The 25,521-nt window shown below is 38.0% G+C and overlaps 1 protein-coding gene across 1 annotated transcript; it reads right to left on the minus strand.

Moving 5' to 3' along the window:
• Nucleotides 1–4,071: 4,071 nt before the first annotated feature.
• Nucleotides 4,072–4,875, minus strand: LOC111748906 (olfactory receptor 8J2-like). The gene has a single exon (XM_064289421.1). The coding sequence runs from the start codon at nt 4,873–4,875 to the stop codon at nt 4,072–4,074; it is 804 nt and encodes a 267-aa protein (XP_064145491.1).
• Nucleotides 4,876–25,521: the final 20,646 nt, after the last annotated feature.

The following is a 25,521-nucleotide window of genomic DNA, read 5'->3' on the forward strand; positions in this document are numbered from 1 at the left end:
CAATAATGCAGTTTTTTTGTTGCCTATGAATGTGCAGATGTCTGACATGAAGTTCCTCAAGCTCATCTAGACTTTAATGGACAAGAACACCTCTATTATGTGCTAGATAGAAATTATGAGGCCTTCCAATTCCTTGATTTTGCATTTGAATTAAAATAATGCTGAATCATGTTCACTGCTTTCTCCCTCTTTTTTAGTTATTGATGCAGCAGAAAAGTCCTTAAAACCAGTGAGAATGGGGATTATGGAAAATAATGAGATACATGATCATAGTCCTTCAAAACAAAATTAATTTCTCAAGGAATCATTGGTGAACAAAACATGGACTTTCAATGAGATAGATTTAGGGTGTAAGTTTGTGTAATGTGCTTACTATTCTTCTGAATATGGGCAAGTTTGTTGATTTTTCTTATTCTCAGGCTCTTGAAGGAATTCAATGTGTGTTCTTTCCAAGATTTACACACTGACCATGCTGTCTGACCAGAACAGCCCTGCTTTGATGGACTTGAGTGAGAGCTCTACCCTGTCCTGCGGTACAGACTGTGGGCTTCCTGTGGCAGCTGTTTGAAGCCTTTTGGAGCCTTTCCGAACTTTCACTCCTTTACCCACATGGTGACTTGTTTCATGACTGCCATGTATCTCCTGTCTCCCCTGATCCCCTCCATGGTGTTGCTATGGATGCTCAGGCACAAGACAGCATGGCACCACCTCAGCACAGAGATAGGTATTACCTGGAAGTTTGGAGGTATTAATGCCCAATGGGGTAAACTTTGAGCATAGAAGACAGGAGTTCAGAGACAAGTTGTTTTTCATATCTTTCTTCATTAAAAATATGTGCTTGACAGAGATGCCTAGCTAGTTAATTGACTTGATTCAGAATTTCGAAATAGAATTGTAACAAATAATATGTGAGTATATGTTTATCTGGGTACACACTTTCTGCAATCTTTGAGCCAAATATATTTTCATTCATCCTTAATTCAAAGAGGTCTCTATATACATTCTATTGAACAAATTTTGTACCTAAATAATGTATAACAGGTATATATTGTGTACATTTTAATTGGACTATTGTATTGATCTCTAACAAATAAGAGAGGTGCAAGATTTTACATTGTCTAAGTTCACAAAATATTCCAAATGAGATGTGGAAGAGAATATCATGAACACCCAAAGATGTCTAAATCCTAATTCCCAGAAACTGTGAATAGATTATGTACATGGCAAAACGCACTTTTCTCATATAATGGGTTCAAGGATTGTTCAGGTGCCCCAATGTAATCACAAGAGTTAGAAGGCAAAAAGGCATTCGGGAGAACCCAAGAAGGACATGGAATCAGAGGTGAGAGTGATACAATAAATGACTGTAAGTGGCTGGTAACCAAAGAATACTTGCAGAATCTAGAGGCTGACAATGGCAGAAAACATTCTCCTTTAGTGTATCCAGAAGGAATACAATTAGCTGACACCTTACTTTTAATTCGGTGAGACTCATTTTGGACTTCTGGTTGCCATAACTGTGAGATACCACATTTGCTTTGCTTTTGGCCATTAAATGTGTGAAAATTTGTTACAGCAATAGGAAATTAATATAAGAGACAACATAATTATTTTTAGAAAATGTGTATATGTAAACCAAATTTAAAGGTGGAAAACACTACATTCTCATTTTGACCTTAATTAATTTAACAAAATATTTAGCATTGAACAAAAATGTATAGCATATTCCAGTGTATTACACTGGAAAGAGTCCTTGGGTGGTGCAAACGGTTAACCACTCGACAGCTAACTGAAATTTAATGGTTAGAAGAAAAGACTTAGTACTCTACTTCTGAGAGACCATTGAAAACCCTATGAGGAAAATCTACTTTGACACCTATGGGATCACACTGAGTCAGAATTCACTTGAGGACAACTGTTTTGATTGTTTATTTAGTTAGTTATTCATTCACTTATTTTTAATTGCATTGAAAATATTGTAATATGATTTCACCCCTTTGCTTCAATTCTATTAGTCTAGCCAGACCCAAAGAGAATAGTTTTCTACTGGGAAACAAAAGTCTTTAGTTCCAAGCCGGTAAAGTCAAACACACCCATAATAAAGTAAAAACAAACACATAAGCAAGTAACATATAAATCAGATTATAGCTGATTTTGTCTCTTGAGACCAGAAATACCCATCAAATATACTGATTATTTGTCACTTTGTTATGAACTCAGGAAGGCGAATCCTTGTCCAGTGCGCTCAGATTTGCCAATGATCTGGACACCGGTCTTTGAGAAAGAGAAAATAACTTTATTGTAATGCACAGAGCAAGGAGCTGGGAGGAAGCTCTTCAGATGTGACTCCCTAAGCTGTGCGGAAGCAGGGCTTGTATGTGATTTGGGCAGCAAGATGTCTGCCACACAGGTGTACTGGGGAGGGAAAATACTAGAAGGTGGTCAGGAAATAGAAGGCGATGTGGTTCTCTTTAGACCTCTCACTTCAGAAAAAGTCCAGGTGATGATTTTCGTTCTGATTCATTCCAGTTGTTACTGAGTCCTCTGTTGAGTTCAATTAATGGTCACATATGGCCTTTCTGGGCATGCAGCTGTGGGCCAAATCTGACTTTGGCTAGTTTAAGGACTAATGGAAACTTACTGGCATTCTTAGGGTCAGGCTACACCTTCAGCTATTCTACTTATTTATGTCCAACTTTTGAAACTGATTCACTTAAGTGAGTCTCACAGTTCCTAGTTTTGGATTATGTCTGACCTTCCTGAAAATTTCATAACTTTATTTCCTGACACTGTCTTTACTTCTCATGTCTTACCCACTCTGCCTCACTCCTTCACATCTTACTAGCACTGTACATATATAGATATAGCTCCTATGAGTGTTATTTATTTATTTATTTATTTATTTGAGAAAATTTTCTTGAGAATTGTTACCTTTTAAGAGATGACCTTTTTGGTCTGATAATATTTTCACCCAGAAACACACTAAATAAAATGTGCTAAAGGGTTATGTTTAATGTTATGGTTTATTACGAAGATAATAAAGTGTACACAGTAGTATTTAGTATGAGAATATCCCATGGAAAACTTTTAATTTTATGTCATGATTAGCTGAACATACATTTTTGTTTTGTGTACATGTGTTGAGAGAGAGGAGGAAAAAAGTAGAATGCTTTTACGTTTATTTCTGTCTGCTGTGACACATGTTCTCTTCCAAAGCAGTCTAGGCTTAGTGTTTATTTCCCCCTACATGTTTACTTTTCTGGGTAATAAATTTATTTTAAGTGCAAGAGAAAAACTGATTTAAAAAATGGTGATTGATGGAGAAAATGGTGCAAAGGGTTATGAATAGATAATGTGGTACAAGAAAAAAGAAAAAGTAAAATTGTAATAAAATGTCTAGTCTTTGGAAAGAAGGTGGGTATACCAAGGAGAACGATCTAACTTTCTATCATCTTAAAAAGAGTGATTTTCGTATACCTCCATCACCTACTTCAGACTTTCCCATCCTAGTTTACAGAGTATGACGCTGTTGTTAGTTGAGGTCAAGTTTATTCTAACACTTGACAACCCAAGATGTACAGAGTAGAACTTTTCAGAAGGCTGTTCGGGGCTGAAATCTTAAAGAAAAAACATCAGCAGGCTGTTTCTTCCTTGGTACCACAGAGTGGGTTCAAGTCACCAAAGTTTAAGTTAGCGCAAAGTGTTTAGGTCACTTAGATACCTTATTTAGAGAGTATATAAAACAAATCTTTTAATAACTTCCATCCTATTTATAATGCATATTTATTTACTTTCAAATTGTTTTTTATTACAAATGTAAGTTTCTTTTCATTGTATAATCGAAGCATTTTTCTATGTAGGAATAGTGGGTATTTTTAACTGGGATAAAAATTCATCAGTAATTTTCCCATTGAAACTAATAGATTTTTTTTTTTCCTTAGCTATTATTTAATGCCTCTTCACTTAACAGCAGATTTTTTCAGGAGCAAAATAAGATTTTTAATAGAAGATAGTCATAGTAATACATTTATATTAGTTTCAGCAATTGGCATGGGTTATTCAGGAACGTCCTCAGTGCATCTTCACATCTTTGTTCCTTAGGCTGTAAATGAGGGGATTCAGCACTGGTATCACTAGAGTGTAAAAGACGGAGGCCATTTTATCAGTATCTAATGCATGGTTGGTCCTTGGTTGCAAATGCATGAAAAGGAGAGTCCCATAGAACACAGTGACCGCCATCATGTGAGAAGCACAGGTGGAAAAAGTTTTTTCTCTCCCCTCTGAGGACCGTATCCTCAAAATGGCAAGGGTAATGTTAAAGTAGGATATTAGAAAAATGATCATGGAGAAAAACAAATTGATCCCTGAAAAGGTAAACACTGCTATTTCTGGAATGTAAGTATCGGAAAAGGACAAGGCTAACAAAGGGACATTATCACAGTAAAAATGGTTGATTACCTTGGAAGAGCAATATGATACAGGAAATACACAGGAAGAGACAGTCAGTGCTATGGTCAGAATGTAGAGGTATATGAGAGATACTAGCAGGAGCCTGATTTGCCGAAATACCACTACCATGTAGAGAAAGGGGTTACAAATGGCCACATAGCGGTCATAGGCCATTGTGGCCAGTATGAAAATCTCTGCCACAACAAAAACTATAAATCTACCAAATTGAGCTCCACAACAGTAGTAAGAGATAGTTTTCATCTTAAACAAGAAGTTGACCAGCATTTTAGGACAATGATGGTTGCCTGCCACGGTCAGCCCATAGATCACCAGGAAGACAAAGAAAAGGGGGACCTGGAGCTCCGGACGGTCTGAGACTCCCATGAGAATGAAGTCAGTCACCCATGTGAGATTTCCTGGGGCCATTTACTGTGTTGCTTTTGTCTTTAAACGGGATAAATGGAAAGAGGTTGGTAGATGGTAAAATAAATTTTACTCTTAGAAGATTATTCCTTGTCAAAGTTTTATTTAAAATAATTTTACTTTCGTTCACAAAAACTTAGGAGTGCCAGATCTTAATTGTTTTTCTCCCTGCTTTTTCACAAATTTCAGAAATACAAAGTCACCAGAGAACAACTGAGGACTGAGGTTGGTTCTTTGAACTGTTTGCCTTAACTATCTATTTATTCACTGTTAAACATAGTTTAAATATTGGATTTCACATATATATATATATGCATATATATGTTTAATTTCAAAAAGTTATCATTGTGTTATCAATTAGCATCATATTCAATGCTTTAGATTGTGAATAGAATCAAGTTTATGATTTTTCTTTTTACCGTATCATCAAATCTCCCTGGTGTAACCTGATTAGGGTCAGTGCCCTGGAGCAGTCGAGCCAATGAAACATACTCCAAGTCAGAAAGAGTGAGAAAGTTTATTAAGGAGATGCATACATCACTGGGACCCAGCAGCAACACAGGCTGTCTCTATGGAGTTGCAAAGAGCAGTTTTACATTAGAGCTTATATAGAATCTTACAAGGGTTACAAGTGTCTTTGTAGTCCCCTGCCAGACATTTCTTTATTAGGGTAAAGACGTACATATCTGATACCTGGGCCCCAACTTTCCTGTGGGGGTTGTATGCCACAGGTAAGTCCTGCCGGAATGAAAGGTTTTTTGTATCAGTTTAAAACAGAGAGCAAAGTCATTAACATTTGGTCAAAACAAAGTCATTAACAGAGGCCTGTGAGGAGGCAGGCAGAGGAAGAACAACCTACAGGTTTATCATGGCCTTAGTTATGCTAAGCTCTCAGGTGCTCACTTTGAAAAAGGAGAAAACATGCTGGGTGGTATTGGGGTCACACTGGCTTTCATCCACAATAGAAGAAATAAGGGCACATAATTACTTTCATCCTTTATACACCTAACTGCTAATAATAGAAGTATAAGAATGTGGCTCATGTAAGGTATAAATATTGTTGTTAGATGCCATCCAGTTTGTTCTGACTCATAGCAACCCTATGCACAACAGAACGAAACACTACCCGGTCCTGAGCCATCCTTACAATTCGTGTTATGTTTGAGCTCATTGTTCCAGCCACTGTGTCAATCCACCTCGTTGAGGGCCTTCCTCTTTTCCACTGACCCTGTACTCTGCCAAGCATGATGTCCTTCTCCAGGGACTGATCTCTCCTGACTACATGTCCAAAGTACGTAAGACGCAGTGTTGCCATCCTTGCTTCTAAGGAGCATTCTGGTTATACTTCTTCTAAGACAGATTTGTTGGTTCTTTTGGCAGTCCATGGTATACTCAATATTCTTCGACAACACCACAATTCAAAGGCGTCAACTCTTCTTTGATCTTCCTTATTCATTGTCCAGCTTTCACATACCTATGAGGTGATTGAAAATACCATGGCTTGGGTCAGGCGCACCTCAGTCTTCACGGTGACATCTTTGCTCTTCAACACTTTGAAGAGGTCCTTTGCAGCAGATTTGCCCAATTCAATGCGTATTGATTTCTTGACTGCTGCTTCCAAGGCTATTGATTGTGGATCCAAGTTAAATGAAATCCTTGATGACTTCAATCTTTTCTCCATTTATCATGATGTTGCTCATTGCCCCAGTTGTGAGAATTTTTGTTTTCTTTTTTTTTTTTTAATAACTTTTATTAAGCTTCAAGTGAACGTTTACAAATCCAATCAGTCTGTCACATATAAGTTTAAATACATCTCACTCCCTACTCCCACTTGCTCTCCCCCTCTTGAGTCAGCCCTTTCAGTCTCTCCTTTCTTGACAATTTTGCCGGCTTCCCTCTCTCTCTATCCTCCCATCCCCCCTCCAGACAAGAGTGGCCAACACAATCTCGAGTGTCCACCTGATATCATTAGCTCACTCTTCATCAGCGTCTCTCTCCCACCCGCTATCCAGTCCCTTTCATTTCTGATGAGTTGTCCTCGGGGATGGTTCCTGTCCTGTGTCAACTGAAGGTCTGGGGAGCATGGCCGCCGGGATTCCTCCAGTCTCGGTCAGACCATTAAGTTTGGTCTTTTTATGAGAATTTGGGGTCTGTATCCCACTGATCTCCTGCTCCCTCAGGGGTCCTCTGCTGTGCTCCCTGTCAGGACAGTCATCGATTGTGGCCGGGCACCAACTAGTTCTTCTGGTCTCAGAATGATGTAGGTCTCTGGTTCATGCGGCCCTTTCTGTCTCTTGGGCTCTTAGTTGTCGTGTGGCCTTGGTGTTCTTCCTTTTCCTTTGCTCCAGGTGGGTTGAGACCAATTGCTGCATCTTAGATGGCCGCTTGTTAGCATTTAAGACCCCAGACGCCACATTTCAAAGTGGGATGCAGAATGATTTCATAAGAGAATTATTTTGCCAATTGACTTAGAAGTCCCCTCAAACCATGTTCCCCAGACCCCCGCACTTGCTCCGCTGACCTTTGAAGCATTCATTTTATCCCGGAAACTTCTTTGCTTTTGGTCCAGTCCAATTGAGCTGACCTTCCATGTATTGAGTATTGTCTTTCCCTTCACCTAAAGCAGTTCTTATCTACTGATTAATCAATAAAAAACCCTCTCCCACCCTCCCTCCCTCCCCCCCTCGTAACCACAAAAGTATGTGTTCTTCTCAGGTTTACTATTTCTCACGATCTTATAATAGTGGTCTTATACAATATTTGTCCTTTTGCCTCTGACTAATTTCGCTCAGCATAATGCCTTCCAGGTTCCTCCATGTTATGAAATGTTTCAGAGATTCCTCACTGTTCTTTATCGATGCGTAGTATTCCATTGTGTGAATATACCACAATTTATTTACCCATTCATCCGTAGATGGACATCTTGGTTGCTTCCAACTTTTTGCTATTGTAAACAGAGCTGCAATAAACACGGGTGTGCATATATCTGTTTGTATGAAGGCTCTTGTATCTCTAGGGTATATTCCTAGGAGTGGGATTTCTGGGTTGTATGGTAGTTCTATTTCTAACTGTTTAAGATAACGCCAGATGGACTTCCAAAGTGGTTGTACCATTTTACATTCCCACCAGCAGTGTATGAGAGTTCCAATCTCTCCGCAGCCTCTCCAACATTTATTATTTTGTGTTTTTTGGATTAATGCCAGCCTTGTTGGTGTGAGATGGAATCTCATCGTAGTTTTAATTTGCATTTCTCTAATGGCTAATGATCGAGATAATTTTCTCATGTATCTGTTGGCTGCCTGAATATCTTCTTTAGTGAAATGTGTGTTCATATCCTTTGCTCACTTCTTGATTGGGTTGTTTGTCTTTTTGTGGTTGAGTTTTGACAGAATCATGTAGATTTTAGAGATCAGGCGCTGGTCGGAGATGTCATAGCTGAAAATTCTTTCCCAGTCTGTAGGTGGTCTTTTCACTCTTTTGGAGAAGTCTTTAGATGAGCATAGGTGTTTGATTTTTAGGAGCTCCCAGTTATCTGGTTTCTCTTCATCATTTTTGGTAATGTTTTGTATTCTGTTTATACCTTGTATTAGGGCTCCTAGGGTTGTCCCTATTTTTTCTTCCATGATCTTTATTGTTTTAGTCTTTATGTTTAGGTCTTTGATCCACTTGGAGTTAGTTTTTGTGCATGATGTGAGGTATGGGTCCTGTTTCATTTTTTTGCAAATGGATATCCAGTTATGCCAGCACCATTTGTTAAAAAGGCTATCTTTTCCCCAGTTAATTGACACTGGTCCTTTGTCAAATATCAGCTGCTCATATGTGGATGGATCTATGTCTGGGTTCTCAATTCTGTTCCATTGGTCTATGTGTCTGTTGTTGTACCAATACCAGGCTGTTTTGACTACTGTGGCTGTATAGTAGGTTCTGAAGTCAGGTAAGGTGAGGCCTCCCACTTTCTTCTTCTTTTTCAGTAGTGCTTTGCTTATCCGGGGCTTCTTTCCCTTCCATATGAAATTGGTGATTTGTTTCTCTATCCCCTTAAAATATGACATTGGAATTTGCATCAGAAGTGCGTTAAATGTATAGATGGCTTTTGGTAGAATAGACATTTTTACTATGTTAAGTCTTCCTATCCATGAGCAGGGTATGTTTTTCCACTTAAGTATGTCCTTTTGAATTTCTTGTAGTAGAGCTTTGTAGTTTTCTTTGTATAGGTCTTTTACATCCTTGGTAAGATTTATTCCTAAGTATCTTATCTTCTTGGGGGCTACTGTGAATGGTATTGATTTGGTTATTTCCTCTTCGGTGTTCTTTTTGTTGATGTAGAGGAATCCAAGTGATTTTTGTATGTTTATTTTATAACCTGAGACTCTTCCAAACTCTTCTATTAGTTTCAGTAGTTTTCTGGAGGATTCCTTAGGGTTTTCTGTGTATATAATCATGTCATCTGCAAATAGTGATAACTTTACTTCTTCCTTGCCAATCCGGACACCTTTTATTTCTTTGTCTAGCCTAATTGCCCTGGCTAAGACTTCTAGCACGATGTTGAATAAGAGCAGTGATAAAGGGCATCCTTGTCTGGTTCCCGTTCTCAAGGGAAATGCTTTCAGGTTCTCTCCATTTAGAGTGATATTGGCTGTTGGCTTTGCATAGATGCCCTTTATTATGTTGAGGAATTTACCTTCAATTCCTATTTTGGTAAGAGTTTTTATCATGAATGGGTGTTGGACTTTGTCAAATGCCTTTTCTGCATCAATTGATAAGATCGTGTGGTTTTTGTCTTTTGTTTTATTTATGTGATGGATTACATTAATGGTTTTTCTGATATTAAACCAGCCTTGCATACCTGGTATAAATCCCACTTGATCAGGGTGAATTATTTTTTTGATGTGTTGTTGGATTCTATTGGCTAGAATTTTGTTGAGGATTTTTGCATCAATGTTCATGAAGGATATAGGTCTATAATTTTCTTTTTTTGTAATGTCTTTACCCGGTTTTGGTATCAGGGAGATGGTGGCTTCATAGAATGAGTTGGGTAGTATTCCGTCATTTTCTATGCTTTGGAATACCTTTAGTAGTAGTGGTGTTAACTCTTCTCTGAAAGTTTGCTAGAACTCTGCAGTGAAGCCGTCCGGGCCAGGGCTTTTTTTTGTTGGGAGTTTTTTGATTACCGTTTCAATCTCTTTTTTTTTTATGGGTCTATTTAGTTGTTCTACCTCTGAATGTGTTAGTTTAGGTAGGTAGTGTTTTTCCAGGAATTCATCCATCTCTTCTAGGTTTTCATATTTGTTAGAGTACAATTTTTCGTAATAATCTGAAATGATTCTTTTAATTTCATTTGGTTCTGTTGTGATGTGGTCCTTCTCATTTCTTATTTGGGTTATTTGTTTCCTTTCCTGTATTTCTTTAGTCAGTCTAGCCAATGGTTTATCAATTTTGTTATTTTTTTCAAAGAACCAGCTTTTGGCTTTGTTAATTCTTTCAATTGTTTTTCTGTTCTCTAATTCATTTAGTTCAGCTCTGATTTTTATTATTTGTTTTCTTCTGGTGCCTGATGGATTCTTTTGTTGCTCAGTTTCTATTTGTTCAAGTTGTAGGGACAGTTCTCTGATTTTGGCTCTTTCTTCTTTTTGTATGTGTGCATTTATTGATATAAATTGGCCTCTGAGCACTGCTTTTGCTGTGTCCCAGAGGTTTTGATAGGAAGTATTTTCATTCTCGTTGCTTTCTAAGAATTTCCTTATTCCCTCCTTGATGTCTTCTATAACCCAGTCTTTTTTCAGGAGGGTATTGTTCAGTTTCCAAGTATTTGATTTCTTTTCCCTAGTTTTTCTGTTATTGATCTCTAGTTTTATTGCCTTGTGGTCTGAGAAGATGCTTTGTAATATTTCGATGTTTTGGACTCTGCAAAGGTTTGTTTTATGACCTAATATGTGGTCTATTCTAGGGAATGTTCCATGTGCGCTAGAAAAAAAAGTATATTTTGCAGCAGTTGGGTGGAGAGTTCTGTATAAGTCAATGAGGTCAAGTTGGTTGATTGTTGTAATTAGATCTTCCGTGTCTCTGTTGAGCTTCTTACTGGATGTCCTGTCCTTCTCCGAAAGTGGTGTGTTGAAGTCTCCTACTGTAATTGTGGAGGTATCTATCTCGCTTTTCAATTCTGTTAAAATTTGATTTATGTATCTTGCAGCCCTGTCATTGAGTGCATAAATATTTAATATGGTTATGTCTTCCTGATCAATTGTCCCTTTTATCATTATATAGTGTCCTTCTTTATCCTTTGTGGTGGATTTAAGTCTAAAGTCTATTTTGTCAGAAATCAATATTGCTACTCCTCTTCTCCTTTGCTTATTGTTTGCTTGATATACTTTTTTCCATCCTTTGAGTTTTAGTTTGTTTGTGTCTCTAAGTCTAAGGTGTGTCTCTTGTAGGCAGCATATAGATGGATCGTGTTTCTTTATCCAGTCTGTGACTCTCTGTCTCTTTATTGGTGCATTTAGTCCATTTACATTCAGGGTAATTATAGATAAATAAGTTTTTAGTGCTGCCATTTTGATGCCTTTTTATGTGTGTTGTTGACAATTTCATTTTTCCACATACTTTTTTGTGCTGAGGCGTTTTTCTTAGTAAATTGTGAGATCCTCATTTTCATAGTGCTTGACTTTATGTTAATTGAGTCGTTACGTTTTTCTTGGTTTTTATCTTGAGTTATAGAGTTGTTATACCTTTTTGTGGTTACCTTATTATTTACCCCTATTTTTCTAAGTAAAAACCTAACTTGTATTGTTCTATATTGCCTTGTATCACTCTCCATATGGCAGTTCAATGCCTCCTGTATTTAGTCCCTCTTTTTGATTATTGTGATCTTTTACCTGTTGACTTCTATGATTCCCTGTTATGTGTATTTATTTTTTTTTTAATTAATCTTAATTTGTTTGTTTTTGTGATTTCCCTATTTGAGTTGATATCAGGACATTCTGTTTTGTGACCTTGTGTTGTGCTGATATCTGATATTATTGGTTCTCTGACCAAACAATATCCTTTAGTATTTCTTGTAGCTTTGGTTTGGTTTTTGCAAATTCTCTAATCTTGTGTTTGTCTGTAAATATCTTAATTTCGCCTTCATATTTCAGAGAGAGTTTTGCTGGATATATGATCCTTGGCTGGCAGTTTTTCTCCTTCAGTGTTCTGTATATGTCGTCCCATTCTCTTCTTGCCTGCATGGTTTCTGCTGAGTAGTCAGAACATATTCTTATTGATTCTCCCTTGAAGGAAACCTTTCTTTTCTCTCTGGCTGCTTTTAAAATTTTCTGTTTATCTTTGGTTTTGGTGAGTTTGATGATAATATGTCTTGGTGTTTTTCTTTTTGGATCAATCTTAAATGGGGTTTGATGAGCATCTTGGATAGATATCCTTTCGTCTTTCATGATGTCAGGGAAGTTTTGTGTCAGGAGTTCTTCAACTATTTTCTCTGTGTTTTCTGTCCCCCCTCCCTGTTCTGGGACTCCAATCACCCGCAGGTTATCCTTCTTGATAGAGTCCCACATAATTCTTAGGGTTTCTTCATTTTTTAAAATTCTTTTATCTGATTTTTTTTCAGCTATGTTGGTGTTGATTCCCTGGTCCTCCAGATGTCCCAGTCTGCATTCTAATTGCTCGAGTCTGCTCCTCTGACTTCCTAGTGCGTTGTCTAATTCTGTTATTTTATTGTTAATCTTTTGGATTTCTACATGTTGTCTCTCTATGGATTCTTGCAACTTATTAATTTTTCCAGTATGTTCTTGAATAATCTTTTTGAGTTCTTCAACAGTTTTATCAGTGTGTTCCTTGGCTTTTTCTGCAGATATCCTAATTTCATTTGTGATATCATTAAGCATTCTGTAAATTAGTTTTTTATATTCTGTATCTGATAATTCCAAGATTGTATCTTCATTTGGGGAAGATTTTGATTCTTTTGTTTGGGGGGTTGGAGAAGCTGTCATGGTCTGCTTCTTTAAGTGTTTTGATATGGATTGTTGTCTCCGAGCCATCACTGGGAAACTAGTTTTTCCAGAAAATCCGCTAAAAAAAAAATGCAGTCAGATCCCTATCAGAGTTCTCCCTCTGGCTCAGGCTATTCGGATGTTAATGAAGCCGCCTGCGTCCAGTCCAAATCCCTGCAGGACGGTTCCCCGGCTCAGACGCTGCTCTTTCTGCTCCAAGACCAGTCACTGCCTCCCGGGGATTTCTCCTACCGGCTGCGTCCCACGCTGCCCGTGGAACCGGCTGGTCCCCCTCCTGGGATTAGTTCAGGGGGGTGGAGCAGCTCTCTGTGCTTGTGCCGTACCTGACTGGTACGCTGGCTCCAGGCTCTGGAAACAATCGCTTCCCCATATTAGTTCGTTCTCCGTCTCTAAATCTGTGTTTGTTGTTCAGGGTTCGTAGATTGTTATGTATGTGATCGATTCACTTGTTTTTCCGAGTCTTTGTTGTAAGAAGGATCCGAGGTAGCGTCTGCCTAGTCCGCCATCTTGGCTCCGCCCAGACCTTTTGTTTTCTTTATGTTGAGGTGTAATCCATACTGAAGGCTGTGGTCTTTGATCTTCATTAGTAAATGCTTCCTGTCCTCTTCACTTTCAGCAAGCAAGATTGTGTCATCTGCATAATGGAGGTTCTAATGAGCCTTCCTCCAATCCGGATGCCCCGTTCTTCTTCATATAGTCCAGCTTCTCCTATTATTTTTCAGTATACAGATTAAATAGGTATGGTGAAAGAATACAACCCTGACACACACCTTTCCTGACTTTAAACCAATCAAGTAGCCCCTTGTTCTCTCCGAACAACTTCCTCTTGATTTATGTAAAGTTTCCTCATGAACACAATTAAGTGTTCTGGAATTCCCTTTCTTCCCAGTGTTATGCATAGTTTGTTATGATCCAAACAGTCAAATGCCTTTGCATAATCAATAAAACACAGGTAAACATCCTTCTGGTATTCTCTGCTTTCAGTCATGATCCACCTGACATCAGCAATGATATCCCTGGTTCCACATCCTCTTCTGAAACCGGCCTGAATTTCTGGCAGTTCCCTGTCAGTATACTGCCACAGACGTAATTAAATGATCATCAGCAGATATTGTTCTATAATTTCCACATTCGTTTGGATCACCTTTCTTGGGAATAGGCAGAAATATGGATCTCTTCCAGTCAGTTGGCCAAGAAGCTGTCTTCCATATTTTTTGGCATAGGTGAGTGAGCACCTCCAGTGCTGCATCTGTTTGTTGAAACATCTCAATTAATATTCCATCAATTCCTGGAGCCTTGTTTTTTGCCAATGCCTTCAGAGCATCTTGGACTTCTTCCTTCAGTACCATCGATTCCTGATCATATGCCACCTCTTGAAATGGTTGAATATTGACTAATTCGTTTTGGTAAAACGACTCTGTGTATTCCTTCCATCTTCTTTTGATGCTTTCTGCCTCATGTAATATTTTCCCTATGGAATCCTTCACTATTACAGCTCGAGGCTTGAATTTTCTCTTCAGTTCTTTCAGCTTGAGAAACGCTGAGCGTGTTCTTCTCTTTTGGTTTTCCATCTCTTTGCACAAAAAAAAAAAAAAAGATATTTTGTCTTCTTGAGAGGGCCTTTGAAATCTTCTGTTCAGTTCTTTTACTTCATCAATTCTTCCTTTTGCTTTAGCTGCTCGACGCTCAAGAGCAAGTTTCAGAGTCTCCTCTGACATCCACCTTGGTATTTTCTTTCTTTTCTGTCTTTTCAGTGACCTCTTGCTTTCTTCGTGGATGATCTCCTTGATGTCATTCCACAACTTGTCTGGTCTTCAGTCAGTAGTGTTCAATGCGTCAAATCTATTCTTGAGGTGGTCTCTAAATTCCGGTGGGATATACTCAAGGTCATATTTTGGCTCTCGTGGACTTGCTCTGATTTTCTTCATTTTCAGCTTGAACTTGCATATGAGCAATTGATGGTCTGTTCCACAGTTGGCCCCCGGCCTTGTTCTGACTGATGGTATTGAGCTTTTCCATTGTCTCTTTCCACAGATGTAGTCAATTTGATGTCTGTGTGTTCCATCTAGCAAGGTAGCCGCCGTTTATGTTGGTGAAAGAAGGTATTTGCAATGAAGGAGTCGTTGGTCTTGCAAAATTCTATCACTTGATCTCCGGCATTGTTTCTATCACCAAGGCCGTATTTTCCAACTACTGATCCTTCTTTGTTTCCAACTTTCGCATTCCAATTGCCAGTAATTATCAATACATCTTGATTGCATGTTCAATCAATTTCAGGTTGCAGCAGCTGATAAAAATCTTCTATTTCTTCATCTTTGGCCCTAGTGGTTGGTGCATAAATTTGAGTAATAGTCGTATTAACTGGTCTTCCTTGTAGGCGTATGGATATTATCCTATCACTGAAAGCGTTGTACTTCAGGATAGATCTTGAAATGTTCTTTTTGACAATGAATGAAACACCATTCCTCTTCGAGTTGTCATTCCCAGCGTAGTAGACAATCTGATTGTCTGATTCAAAATGGCCAATACCGGTCCATTTCAGCTCACTAATGCCTAGGATGTTGATGTTTATGCATTGCATTTCATTTTTGACTGTTTCCAATTTTCCTAGATTCATACTTCGTACATTCCAGGTTCCAGTTATTAATGGATTTTTACAGCTGTTTCTTCTCCTTTTGAGTTGTGCCACATCAGCAAATGAAGGTCCTGAAAGCTTTACTCCATCCATGTCATTAAGGTTGACTCTACTTTGAGGAGGCAGCTCTTCCCCAGTCATCTTTTGAGTGTCTTCCAACCTGGGGGCTCCTCTTCCAGCACTATATCAGACAATGTTCCGCTGTTTTTCATAAGTTTTTCACTGGCTAATGCTTTTCAGAAGTAGACTGCCAGGTCCTTCTTCCTAGTTTGTCTTAGTCTGGAAGCTCAGCTGAAACCTGTCCTCCATGGGTGACCCTGCTGGTATCTGAATACCGTTGGCATAGCTTCCAGCATCACAGCAAGACACAAGCCCCCACAGTACGACAAACTGACAGACACGTGGGGAGGGGTATAAATATTAGGATTTCAAAAATGGTCAAGAAATTCTTCAGCTTTGACATCTGTACAGAGAAAACGTGAAATTCTCAATTTATCATTAGTCTCATTGGTAAAAGATAAGGTGTAGTGTCTTTCTGTGTTTGTACTCCAAATGGTACATGACACTGTCACAACTCATTATATGAGGTGGAAAGCTTTCACTAGGGAAAGAAAGAAAGGAAATGAATGATATAAGGGGGAGGTGGAGAACTTGCACTGGAGAAAGACGAAATAGTCCCTACGGGGGTCCCTGACTTGGCAGTTAAACATTCACAGGGATGGGGGAGAGCTTATACTCGAGAGAAAGAGGAAATGGTCTCTACAGGTGTCCCTGACTTGACAGTTGAACATTAACAGGGGTAAGTAGGAGAAAAGAGTATAAAGCCCTAAGAAAAAGACTGTATCGGGGCACTCAACTCTCTCTCTATCTGAGTAGCCCGCTTGACACTCCCTGGTCAAGTGTACTTTCACTATTAACCCTCTGCTAGCTAATCAACCTCTGCTTGCTTGACAGTATTTGTCTGTGTTCAAATTGTTTCCTACACTGAAGAGAAGAACCGAGGGCATTCTCTCCGGTAACAATTACAGCTGAAGTTTTTGCAGTAACTCTACCTAGATTAAGATTATCTGGTAAATAATTGCTTCCCTAAAAATATCAAATTCATCATATGTAAAAAAAAGCAATATGCTAAATCTTCTCTATTCTCTTAGATAATCAACACTGATTTTTTAATTTTTTTTTTCACATCTCCTTTAACAATGCTCAGTCTCATTTATTGGTAGTCATTAAGACTGTCACAAATTTATTAAGACATTTACTCAAATCATTACAGGGGTGTCACTTCCACTTAGCAATCAGTGGGCAAGGATTGTAGTCACTTGGAAAAGAGACAGAGAAGAAACCATTGCAGTTCTGAGTTTGATTTGAATTGATAGAGCTTTCAAGGTACTTGGTCATCACATCTAGAGCTAAAAAAAAAAAAACAAGGAAAAACTGTTGCTGTGGATTTTGACTCATATCGGCCCTATAGGGCAGAGTGCACCTGTCCATATAGTTTCCCAGGAGGGCCTGGTGGATTCGAACTGCTGACCTTTTGGTTAGCAGCTGCAGCACTTAGCCGCTACACCATCAGGGTTTCCCATCTAGATCTAATCATAGGCAAAACATTTGGTTTATCCTACATGTGCATCGAGATCTACTGAGATCCTCTCCAAGTTTACTCCCTGAAGCATGCTAGAAAGTTTTACAAAGGTCTGAAGTTCCTGAAGACCTCCACAATAATATATGTTTGTTTCTAGGCCCCAGCCTGAACATAAGGACTAGAATTCCCAGATAAGGGTCTGATTCCCCAATTAAAGAAAGACAAATTGAATGCTCATTAAGCAAAGCTGCAATCAAAATTTCAGCCTAGGGAGATAGCCTAGGGACTTGTTTAAATTAGTACATTGAAAAAAGAAACACATGCAGTAATTCTGTCACACACACACGCATGTACATATACATACATATATATAAAATATGTATCTATATATATATAGATACGCCCTTAGATTCTTTGGCCAGTGCTCCTGGGTTATGGATGAAGAAAATGCAACAGTTGGAAAACACAGAATTCAACCCAGTGGACAATTTTAATGTGAGTATTGAGGATAGAACTTAATACAAAACCTCCCTTCCAATGTCAAGCTCTGTTGTATGGTCTGTAAAAATCAGATGATATACACCAAATTCAAGATGTGAAATTTGCAAAGAGGCTGAATATCAACTTTTTATTAAAATCATTAAAGTGTAAATCATATCTGGTATCATTTCCATTTCTTGTATTCAACTAATTTGAGTAAAAAATGTATTTTTTTCATGCCAACCTACAATCTTCTTTCAAATAATGAATAAATACTGCAATTGAATGTCACTACCAATTATTTTTTACTTTTCCTGGGGCATTTTCTAGACTATAACTTTTACAAGAGGAAGGAATATATCTGATTATTTTACCTTTTTGTTACCAGCTTCTAAAATAATACACGGAAACCCTGGTGGCGTAGAGGTTAAGTGCTACTGCAGCTAACCAATGGGTCGGCAGTTCAAATCTGCCAGGAGCTCCTTGGAAATTCTGTGGGGCAGTTCTACTCTGTCCTATAGGGTCGCTATGAGTCGGAATCGACTCGACGACACTGGGGTTTTTTTTTTTTTGGTTTTAAAATAATACACAGGACAAAATAGATGTCCAAAAGTTATTTGTTAACCAACTCACTGACTGATGGAATGAATGAATGAATGAAATACCAGTCCGAAAATGTGAAATTAAACATCAGAATTTTGTTTCCCGTGCTGTAATCCCAATCTTTAATGTTATTTTAACTTCAACAAGGAAACCATGACAAGTCGTATCTCATTCTCTAAGATATTCACTACTTTACTGCAGGATACAAGCCTTCCTTCTTAATTTTGGTATTCCTAATATCTAATACCGGTTTCCATCCAGCTAATCTTAGCTCATTAAGGTGAAAATGTTGATGATTTTAGGGACAGTTTTACTAAACTTTATCAAGAATAGGCTGGTTTAAAAATAGAAGAGTGTGGATCCCGTTGTCTTGGACTGGGTTCTCAAAAGAGGCAAAACCAGTGAGGTGCATATATGAGGGTAAGTCCAAAAGTGTTGCTACGAGGGTCCCAGTTCACACATGCATGGGTTTATTCCAAACGAAGTGTGTTTAAACATGTCTGGGTAGCAGCCTGAACTCTTAACCATTTCACCACCAGGGCTCCCATATACGTATGTATATGTATACATGGTTTGATAGGTATATATACTTATCTATGTAAAACCCACTCTCACTGCCCTGGAGTCAATTCTGATTCAAAGCGACTCCATAGGACAGGGTTCAACTGCCCTATAGGGCTTCCAGGGATCAGTTGTCATATTCCAACTACTGACCTTTTAGTTAGCAGAAAAGTTCTTAATTGCTGTGCCACCAGGGCTTCAGAGATTGTAATAGAGACATATAAACACCTAATTTTAATGTAGTTTTAATATTTCAGTGTTTATAATAGTGATAATTTTTGAATAATGTTGGTAAAATGGTCACTGAAGTCAGACAAAACTGAAACATGCCCTGTAACAGAGACTGGCTGGGTGATTACCAAAGCTGTTTTTCTTTTCTTCCTGGCCACTTGGCTAGACTATTTCTCATCCTCCCTTGAAGTTAGTGTGGTGAAGTGAGGGAATTCTAGACTAATTCATGTGTGGGACCACAGCATCAGAATCACAGCACGCTGTCATGGTGTGCTTGTCTGAATGGTTTTCCACACTGCTTTTCAGATTTACTTCTACTCTAATACTATATCCCATGACCATCAACAGACCTCATGCCCATTTCCATTTTAATCCCCTTCCCTACATAAGTAGCTCTTCAAAAAAGTTAATACATGTCATTTAAAAGGCATGCATTCCTGGGGCCTTAAAAGATTGAGAGTTTCCATCTAAGATACAACTATTGCTCTCTACTCTCTGGAGCAAAAGAGAATGATGGAAACCAAAGATTCAAATAATAAACTAGTCCACAGGACAAATAACACACAGAAAACATGGTCTCTTCTAGCCCAAGACAGAAGAACTAAATGGCGCCCAGGTAGCAACCAATTGTTCTGACCAAGGACACAGTAAAAGTTCCCTTGTAGCATGGAAGAAAAATGTAGAACAAAATTCAAATTTCTAAAAAAGTCCATCTTGCTGGAACAATAGAGAGTAGAGTAACTCCCAAAATCATCGCACTTAAGAAACCCTTTTAACTAGGAACTGAAGCCACTATAAGAGATCACCTTACTGCCAAATAATACATGGGCTTATTAAATAAACAATGTCACCTGTGAGTAATGTGCTGCCTTAAATTATAAACTATATGAGACCAACTCGACGGCACTGGGGTTTTTTATGTGACCAAAGGTCAACATTTACTTAAAAGCAAAAATGAGAAGGCAAGAAGGCACAGGGAACCTAGATCAATGGAAACAGAACAAACAGAATGGAAATAATGAAAATGTTGACATATTGTGAAATTTGTAACCAATGTCAGGGAACAATTTGTATATAAACTGTTAAATGTTACATATATGTATATAAAGACATGCAACCTTAAAAAGTAAATTCAATAATGTCTTCTTGTGCATATAGATGTTATATATGTCACTTTGATACAGATGATTCTCACTCAACTATGGTAGAACAATAAAATGATGATAAAATGTTGAAAAATTCTGAGAGAGGAAGCAAACAATGAGAAAAGTGATTAAAATACAAAATATTACAGCAAAGAAAGAACTGCCTGTTTGAAGCCATATTGATTATTTGGTGACCAGGAAGTGATATTTTAAGGAAACCTATTTTAGCGTCATATGCGTGGTGCTTCCAATTGCCTCATATGCACGCAAATGCTGGATGATGAACAAGGAAGACTGAAGACGAATTGATGCCTTTGTGTTGTGGCGTTGGGGAAGAATATTGAATATACCATGAACTGACAAAAGAATGAACAACTCTGTGTTCAAAGAAGTACAACCTGAAAGCTCCTTAGAAGCAAGTGTATCTAGACTCCATCTCACATATTTTGGACATGTTGTCAGGGGGGACCAGCCCCTGGATAAGGGTATCATGTTTGATAAAGCAGAGGGTCAGCGAAGAAGAGGAAGACCTTCAATGAGATGGATTGACACAATGGTTGCAACAACGGAATCAAGCATAACAATTGCTGTGACGATGGCGCAGGACAGGGCAGTGTTTCTTTCTGTTATATATAGGGTTGCTATGAGTCTGAATGAACTTGAAGGTGCCTAACAACAGCATGTTTGCATCAAAGTTACCTTACTTATCTAAGTCATAAGGGTTTTAATTTACGTGTATAATATCACGAGTTTGTCTCTTAAATCAATAACATCTATGATTGGGTAAACACCAATAACCTATCATTCAGTAAAAAATTATACTAGATCTTTGTAATATATGTATTATAATGTATTATTTTTAATCATTAAGAAGTTGGCCATTATTGTGCTAGCTGCTTTTGTGGTTAGAGTAGTTTTTAAAAAAGTTGTTAATGTTGTTGTATCATTGCCTAAGACAATGCGGCTATCTGGGATGATCTTTGTCAAGCTTCTCTAGACCTTAAGATGACAAGAATATCTCTATTTAGTGCTGAATATAAATGATGAAACCTTATAATTCCTTGATTTTGCTTTTGAGTTAAAATAATTTTGAATCATGTTCACATCTATCTCCCTCTTTTTTAGTTATGGATGTGGCAGAAAAGTGTTTAAAACCAGAGAGACTTGGGATGTATGTAAAATACTGAGATACATGATCATAGCCCTTTAAAACAGAGTTAAATTCTCAGTGAATCAGTAGTGAACATAACATGAACCTTCAATCAGGTGGATTGTCTCAGAGAACAGAGGATTCTTTTCAAAGCTTCGAGGGCTAATGTAATGCTTTCTGCTGATTTGCTTGGTGCCTGTTATGCCTTCTTTCTCTCCAATTTCTCCCATTTGTAATGGAAATGTCTAGCTTGTAACTGTTCTGCCATTTTTACCCTTGGAAGTAGGTTACTTGTATTCCAGATTTCAGAGGTTAAGAAGATTTTTCAATTTTGGATTTAGAGTTAAGGGTAAATATGTTTGCATGTTTCAAAGATGTGATTTTTGGCAGCCAAAGGGTGGAATGTCATGGATTGAATTACGTCTTCCCAAAAATGTGTGTATCAACTTGGTTAGGCCATGGTTTCCAGTATCATGTAGTTGACCTCCATTTTGTGGTTGTAATTGTATGTTGAGAGGATTAGGGTAGGATTGTAATACCACCCTTACTCAGGTCACCTCCCTGATCCAAGGTAAAGGGAATTCCCCTGGAGTGTGGCCTGCACCACCGTTTATCTCTCAGGAGATAAAAGGAAAGGGGAGCAAGCAAATTTTGGGGACCTCATACCACCAAGAAAGAAGCATCGGCAGCAGAGAGTGTCTTTTAGACCCAGGGTTCCTACAAAGAAAAATTCCTCGACCGGGGAAGATTGATGACAAGGACCTTCCTCCAGAGCCGACAGAGAGAGAAATCCTTCCTTACTCTGGAGCCAATGCCCTGAATTTGAACTTGTAACCTACTAGACTGTGAGAGAATAAATTTTTCTTTGTTAGAGGTATCCACTTGTGGTATTTCTGTTATAGCAGTGCTAGATAACCAAGACAGGTTTCTGTAGCAGCTGTTCGAAGCTTTTCCTAAGTTTCATACCTTTGCCCAGATGGTGACTTGCTTCATGACTTCCATGTATCTCCTGTCTTGCCTGACCCCTCTCTGCACTTGCTATGGCTACTCAGGCACAAGGTGCCGTGGCACCACCTCGGTCTACAGAGAGGCATAACCTGGATGTTTGGAGGAGTTAATGCCCAATGGGGTGAGCTTTGAGCATAGAAGACCAGAGTCGAGAAATAAATTGTTTTTCATATCTTACTTCATTTAAAATGTGTGCTTGACAGATATGCCTAGCTGTTTAACTGACTTGATTCAGAATATCTCAATAGAAGTGTAACAAATGATACGTGAGTTTACTTTTATCTGGGAACATACTTTCTGCAATCTTTGAGCCAAATATTTTTCTGTTCATCTTTAATTTAAAGAGGTCTCTGTGTATAGTTTGCATAGAGCAAATATCATAGCTAAATAACATAAAACAGGTGTATACTGTGTACATTTTAGTTGGAATATTTTACTGAGCTCAGGTAAGTGAAATGGTTGCAAGATTTAATATTGTCTAATTTCATAAAATTCTCCAATGCGATGTAGAACACAGTTTCATGAACTCTCAAAGATGTCCAAATCTTAATTCTCAGAAACTGTGAATATATTACTTACATGACAAAACAGACTTTACTGATATACCGTGTTTTCCAGGATTGTCCAGGTGGGCCCAATGTAATCACAAGAGTTCTTAGAAGACAAAAGGTATGCAGGAGAACCTGAGAAGGTGATGGAAGAAGAAATGAGAGTGATAGGATTGATAACTGGAAGGCGCCACTATCCCAGGAATATTTGCTGTCTCTAGAAGGTGAAAAAGGCAGGAAACATTCTCTTCTAGGGTGTCCAGAAGGAATGCAATTAGCTAACACCTTGCTTTTAGTGCAATTAGACTCATTATGGACCTCTCACTGTCAAAACTATGAGATAATACATTTGTGTTTTAGACATTAAATTTGATGTAATTTCAATATAAAAATAGCATGATCATTTTTAGGAAATGCATAGATGTGAACCAAATTAAAAGGTAGAAAACACTAAACTTCTCATTTTTGACCTTTATTCATTTAGCAAAATGTTTAGCAATGAACCAAACTGTATATGTATTTCAATGTATTGTATTCCAATGTGTTGCATTGGATAAAGTCTCTGGATGTTATATATTGTTAAATACTTGACTGCTAACTGAAAGTTTGGTGGTTTGAATCCACCCAGAGGTGTCTTAGAAGAAAGACCTGGTGATCTACTTCTGAAAGGTCATTGAAAACGTTGTGGGAAGGTTCGACTCTGACACACATGGGGTTGCAATGAGTAGGAACCACTCTAAGACAGCCGGTTTATTCATTTATTCATTCATTTATTTTAAAGAGCATTGGAAATGTTGTAATGTGAGCTTAGCCTTTTGTTCCAGTGTTATACATCGAGTCATACCCAAAGAAAATAGTTTTCTAATGGGAAACATACTTCTGTAATTGTAAGCTGCTGAAACAAAAACACACCCTGGATAAAGTAAAAACAAAGAAACACAGTAACGATTAACGTGAAAAGCTTAATGACTAATGGGATTAAATTATAGCTGATTTTGTCTTTTGAGGTCAGAAATGTCCATCATATAGTCTGTCTTGCCTGCCTTCAGCTATTCTGTTTATTTATGACCAAAGTTACAAATTGACTCATTTATGTGAGTCTCAGAGTTCCTGGTTGTGCCTCATGTCTGACGTTTCTGGAATTGTCATAAGTTTATTTTATGTCCAGACACTGTCCTTACATCACATGCCAAACCAACCCAGTGTCCCTCACGCCACTGCATGTTAGCAGCATTGTACATACACAGCAATAACTCACACGACTATTAACTTTTTTTTTTTATTTTTTGCATTAGGTTTCTTGAGAATCTTTACCACTTTGTCACTTTTAAGAGATGCCATTTTTGATCTACTAACACTTTCACTATACTAAATAAAAATGGGTAAAGAAGTGATGTTTAGTGTTGTTGGTTTCATGTTAAAGATAATACATTCTACAAACAGATTTTAGTGTGAGAAGAACATGTGGAAACAATCATATATCATGATTAGCTCAACATAATTTTTTTGCTTCATGCACAAGTCTACAAGAGAGGAGAAAAAACGTAGAATGCTTTTATGTTTATTTCAGTCGGCTGTGGCGCATGTTGTATTTCAAAGCACCCTTGGGCTTCATTTCATTTTCCCCTACATATTTACTTTCATGTGTCCTAAATCTATTTTAAGTGTAAGACAACAATGAGTTCACAAAACATGTGATAGATGGAGAAAATGGTGCAAATGGTTATCAGTGGAGAATATGGCATAAAAAAGAAAAGAAAATGTAAAATTGTAATAAAATGTTTAGTCCTGGACAAAAGGTGAGTGTTTCAAGGGCAATAATCTGACTTTCTATCATCTTTCAAGCAATGATTCTCATATGCCTCCACCACCCATTAGCAGGCTTTCTCTTCCTTATTTAGAGACTATGTTGTTGTCAGTTTGCCCACAAGTCAATTTCAGTTCAAGATGACCCCAGGTGTTACAGAGTAGAAATTGTCCACAGTGCTTTCTTGGCTATAATCTTAAAGGAAGAGAATCACAAGGCCTTTTCTTTCCTGGTGGGTAGTGGTTAAGAGCTAAGGCTGCTAATCAAGAGGTTGGCAGTTCAAATCCAGCAGGTGCTCCTTGGAAACCCTACAAGGTTGTTCTACTCTGTCGGATAGGGTTGCTGTGAGTTGGAATCAACTTGAGGGTAGTGGGTTGGGTTTAGTTTTTTTTTTTTTTTTTTCCTGGTATAGCTGAGTGGGTCCCATTCTCCGGACTGTAGGTTAGTGAAGACAATTTGCAGCATCTAGATAGCTTTTGTTTGCAGCTGTTTCTTCTCATTTGCAAACAAATACACTACCTAGGTTAAAGACCTTCAAGGAGATGGATTGACACAGTGGCTACAAAAATGGACTCAAGCATAACAATGATCAGGAGGATGGCTCAGGACCAGGCAGTGTTTCCTTCTGTTGTATATAATGTCCCTATGAGTAGAAATGGACTTGATGGCATCTAACAACAGCAGATACCATATTTCCAGAGAATAAGACACAAACCTTTTAACAAGTTGAAATTTATTTATAATATGTACTTCTTTCTTCTCAAATTGTTTTTATTACATATATAAGTTTGTTTTCATTGTATAATTGAAAACTTTTTCCTTCTAGGAAGACTGGTATTTTGAATTGGGAAAAAATGCATCAGTTTTTTTCCCATTGAAATTAATTTTTTTTTTTT

Source organism: Loxodonta africana, chromosome 7, assembly GCF_030014295.1.
Source record: "Loxodonta africana isolate mLoxAfr1 chromosome 7, mLoxAfr1.hap2, whole genome shotgun sequence".
In the NCBI taxonomy this organism is placed as follows: Eukaryota; Metazoa; Chordata; class Mammalia; order Proboscidea; family Elephantidae; genus Loxodonta; species Loxodonta africana.

Bases quoted from the DNA above. Each gene is read 5' to 3' on its own strand.
- LOC111748906 (XM_064289421.1), bottom strand. From the start codon at position 4,875: ATGGCCCCAGGAAATCTCACATGGGTGACTGACTTCATTCTCATGGGA.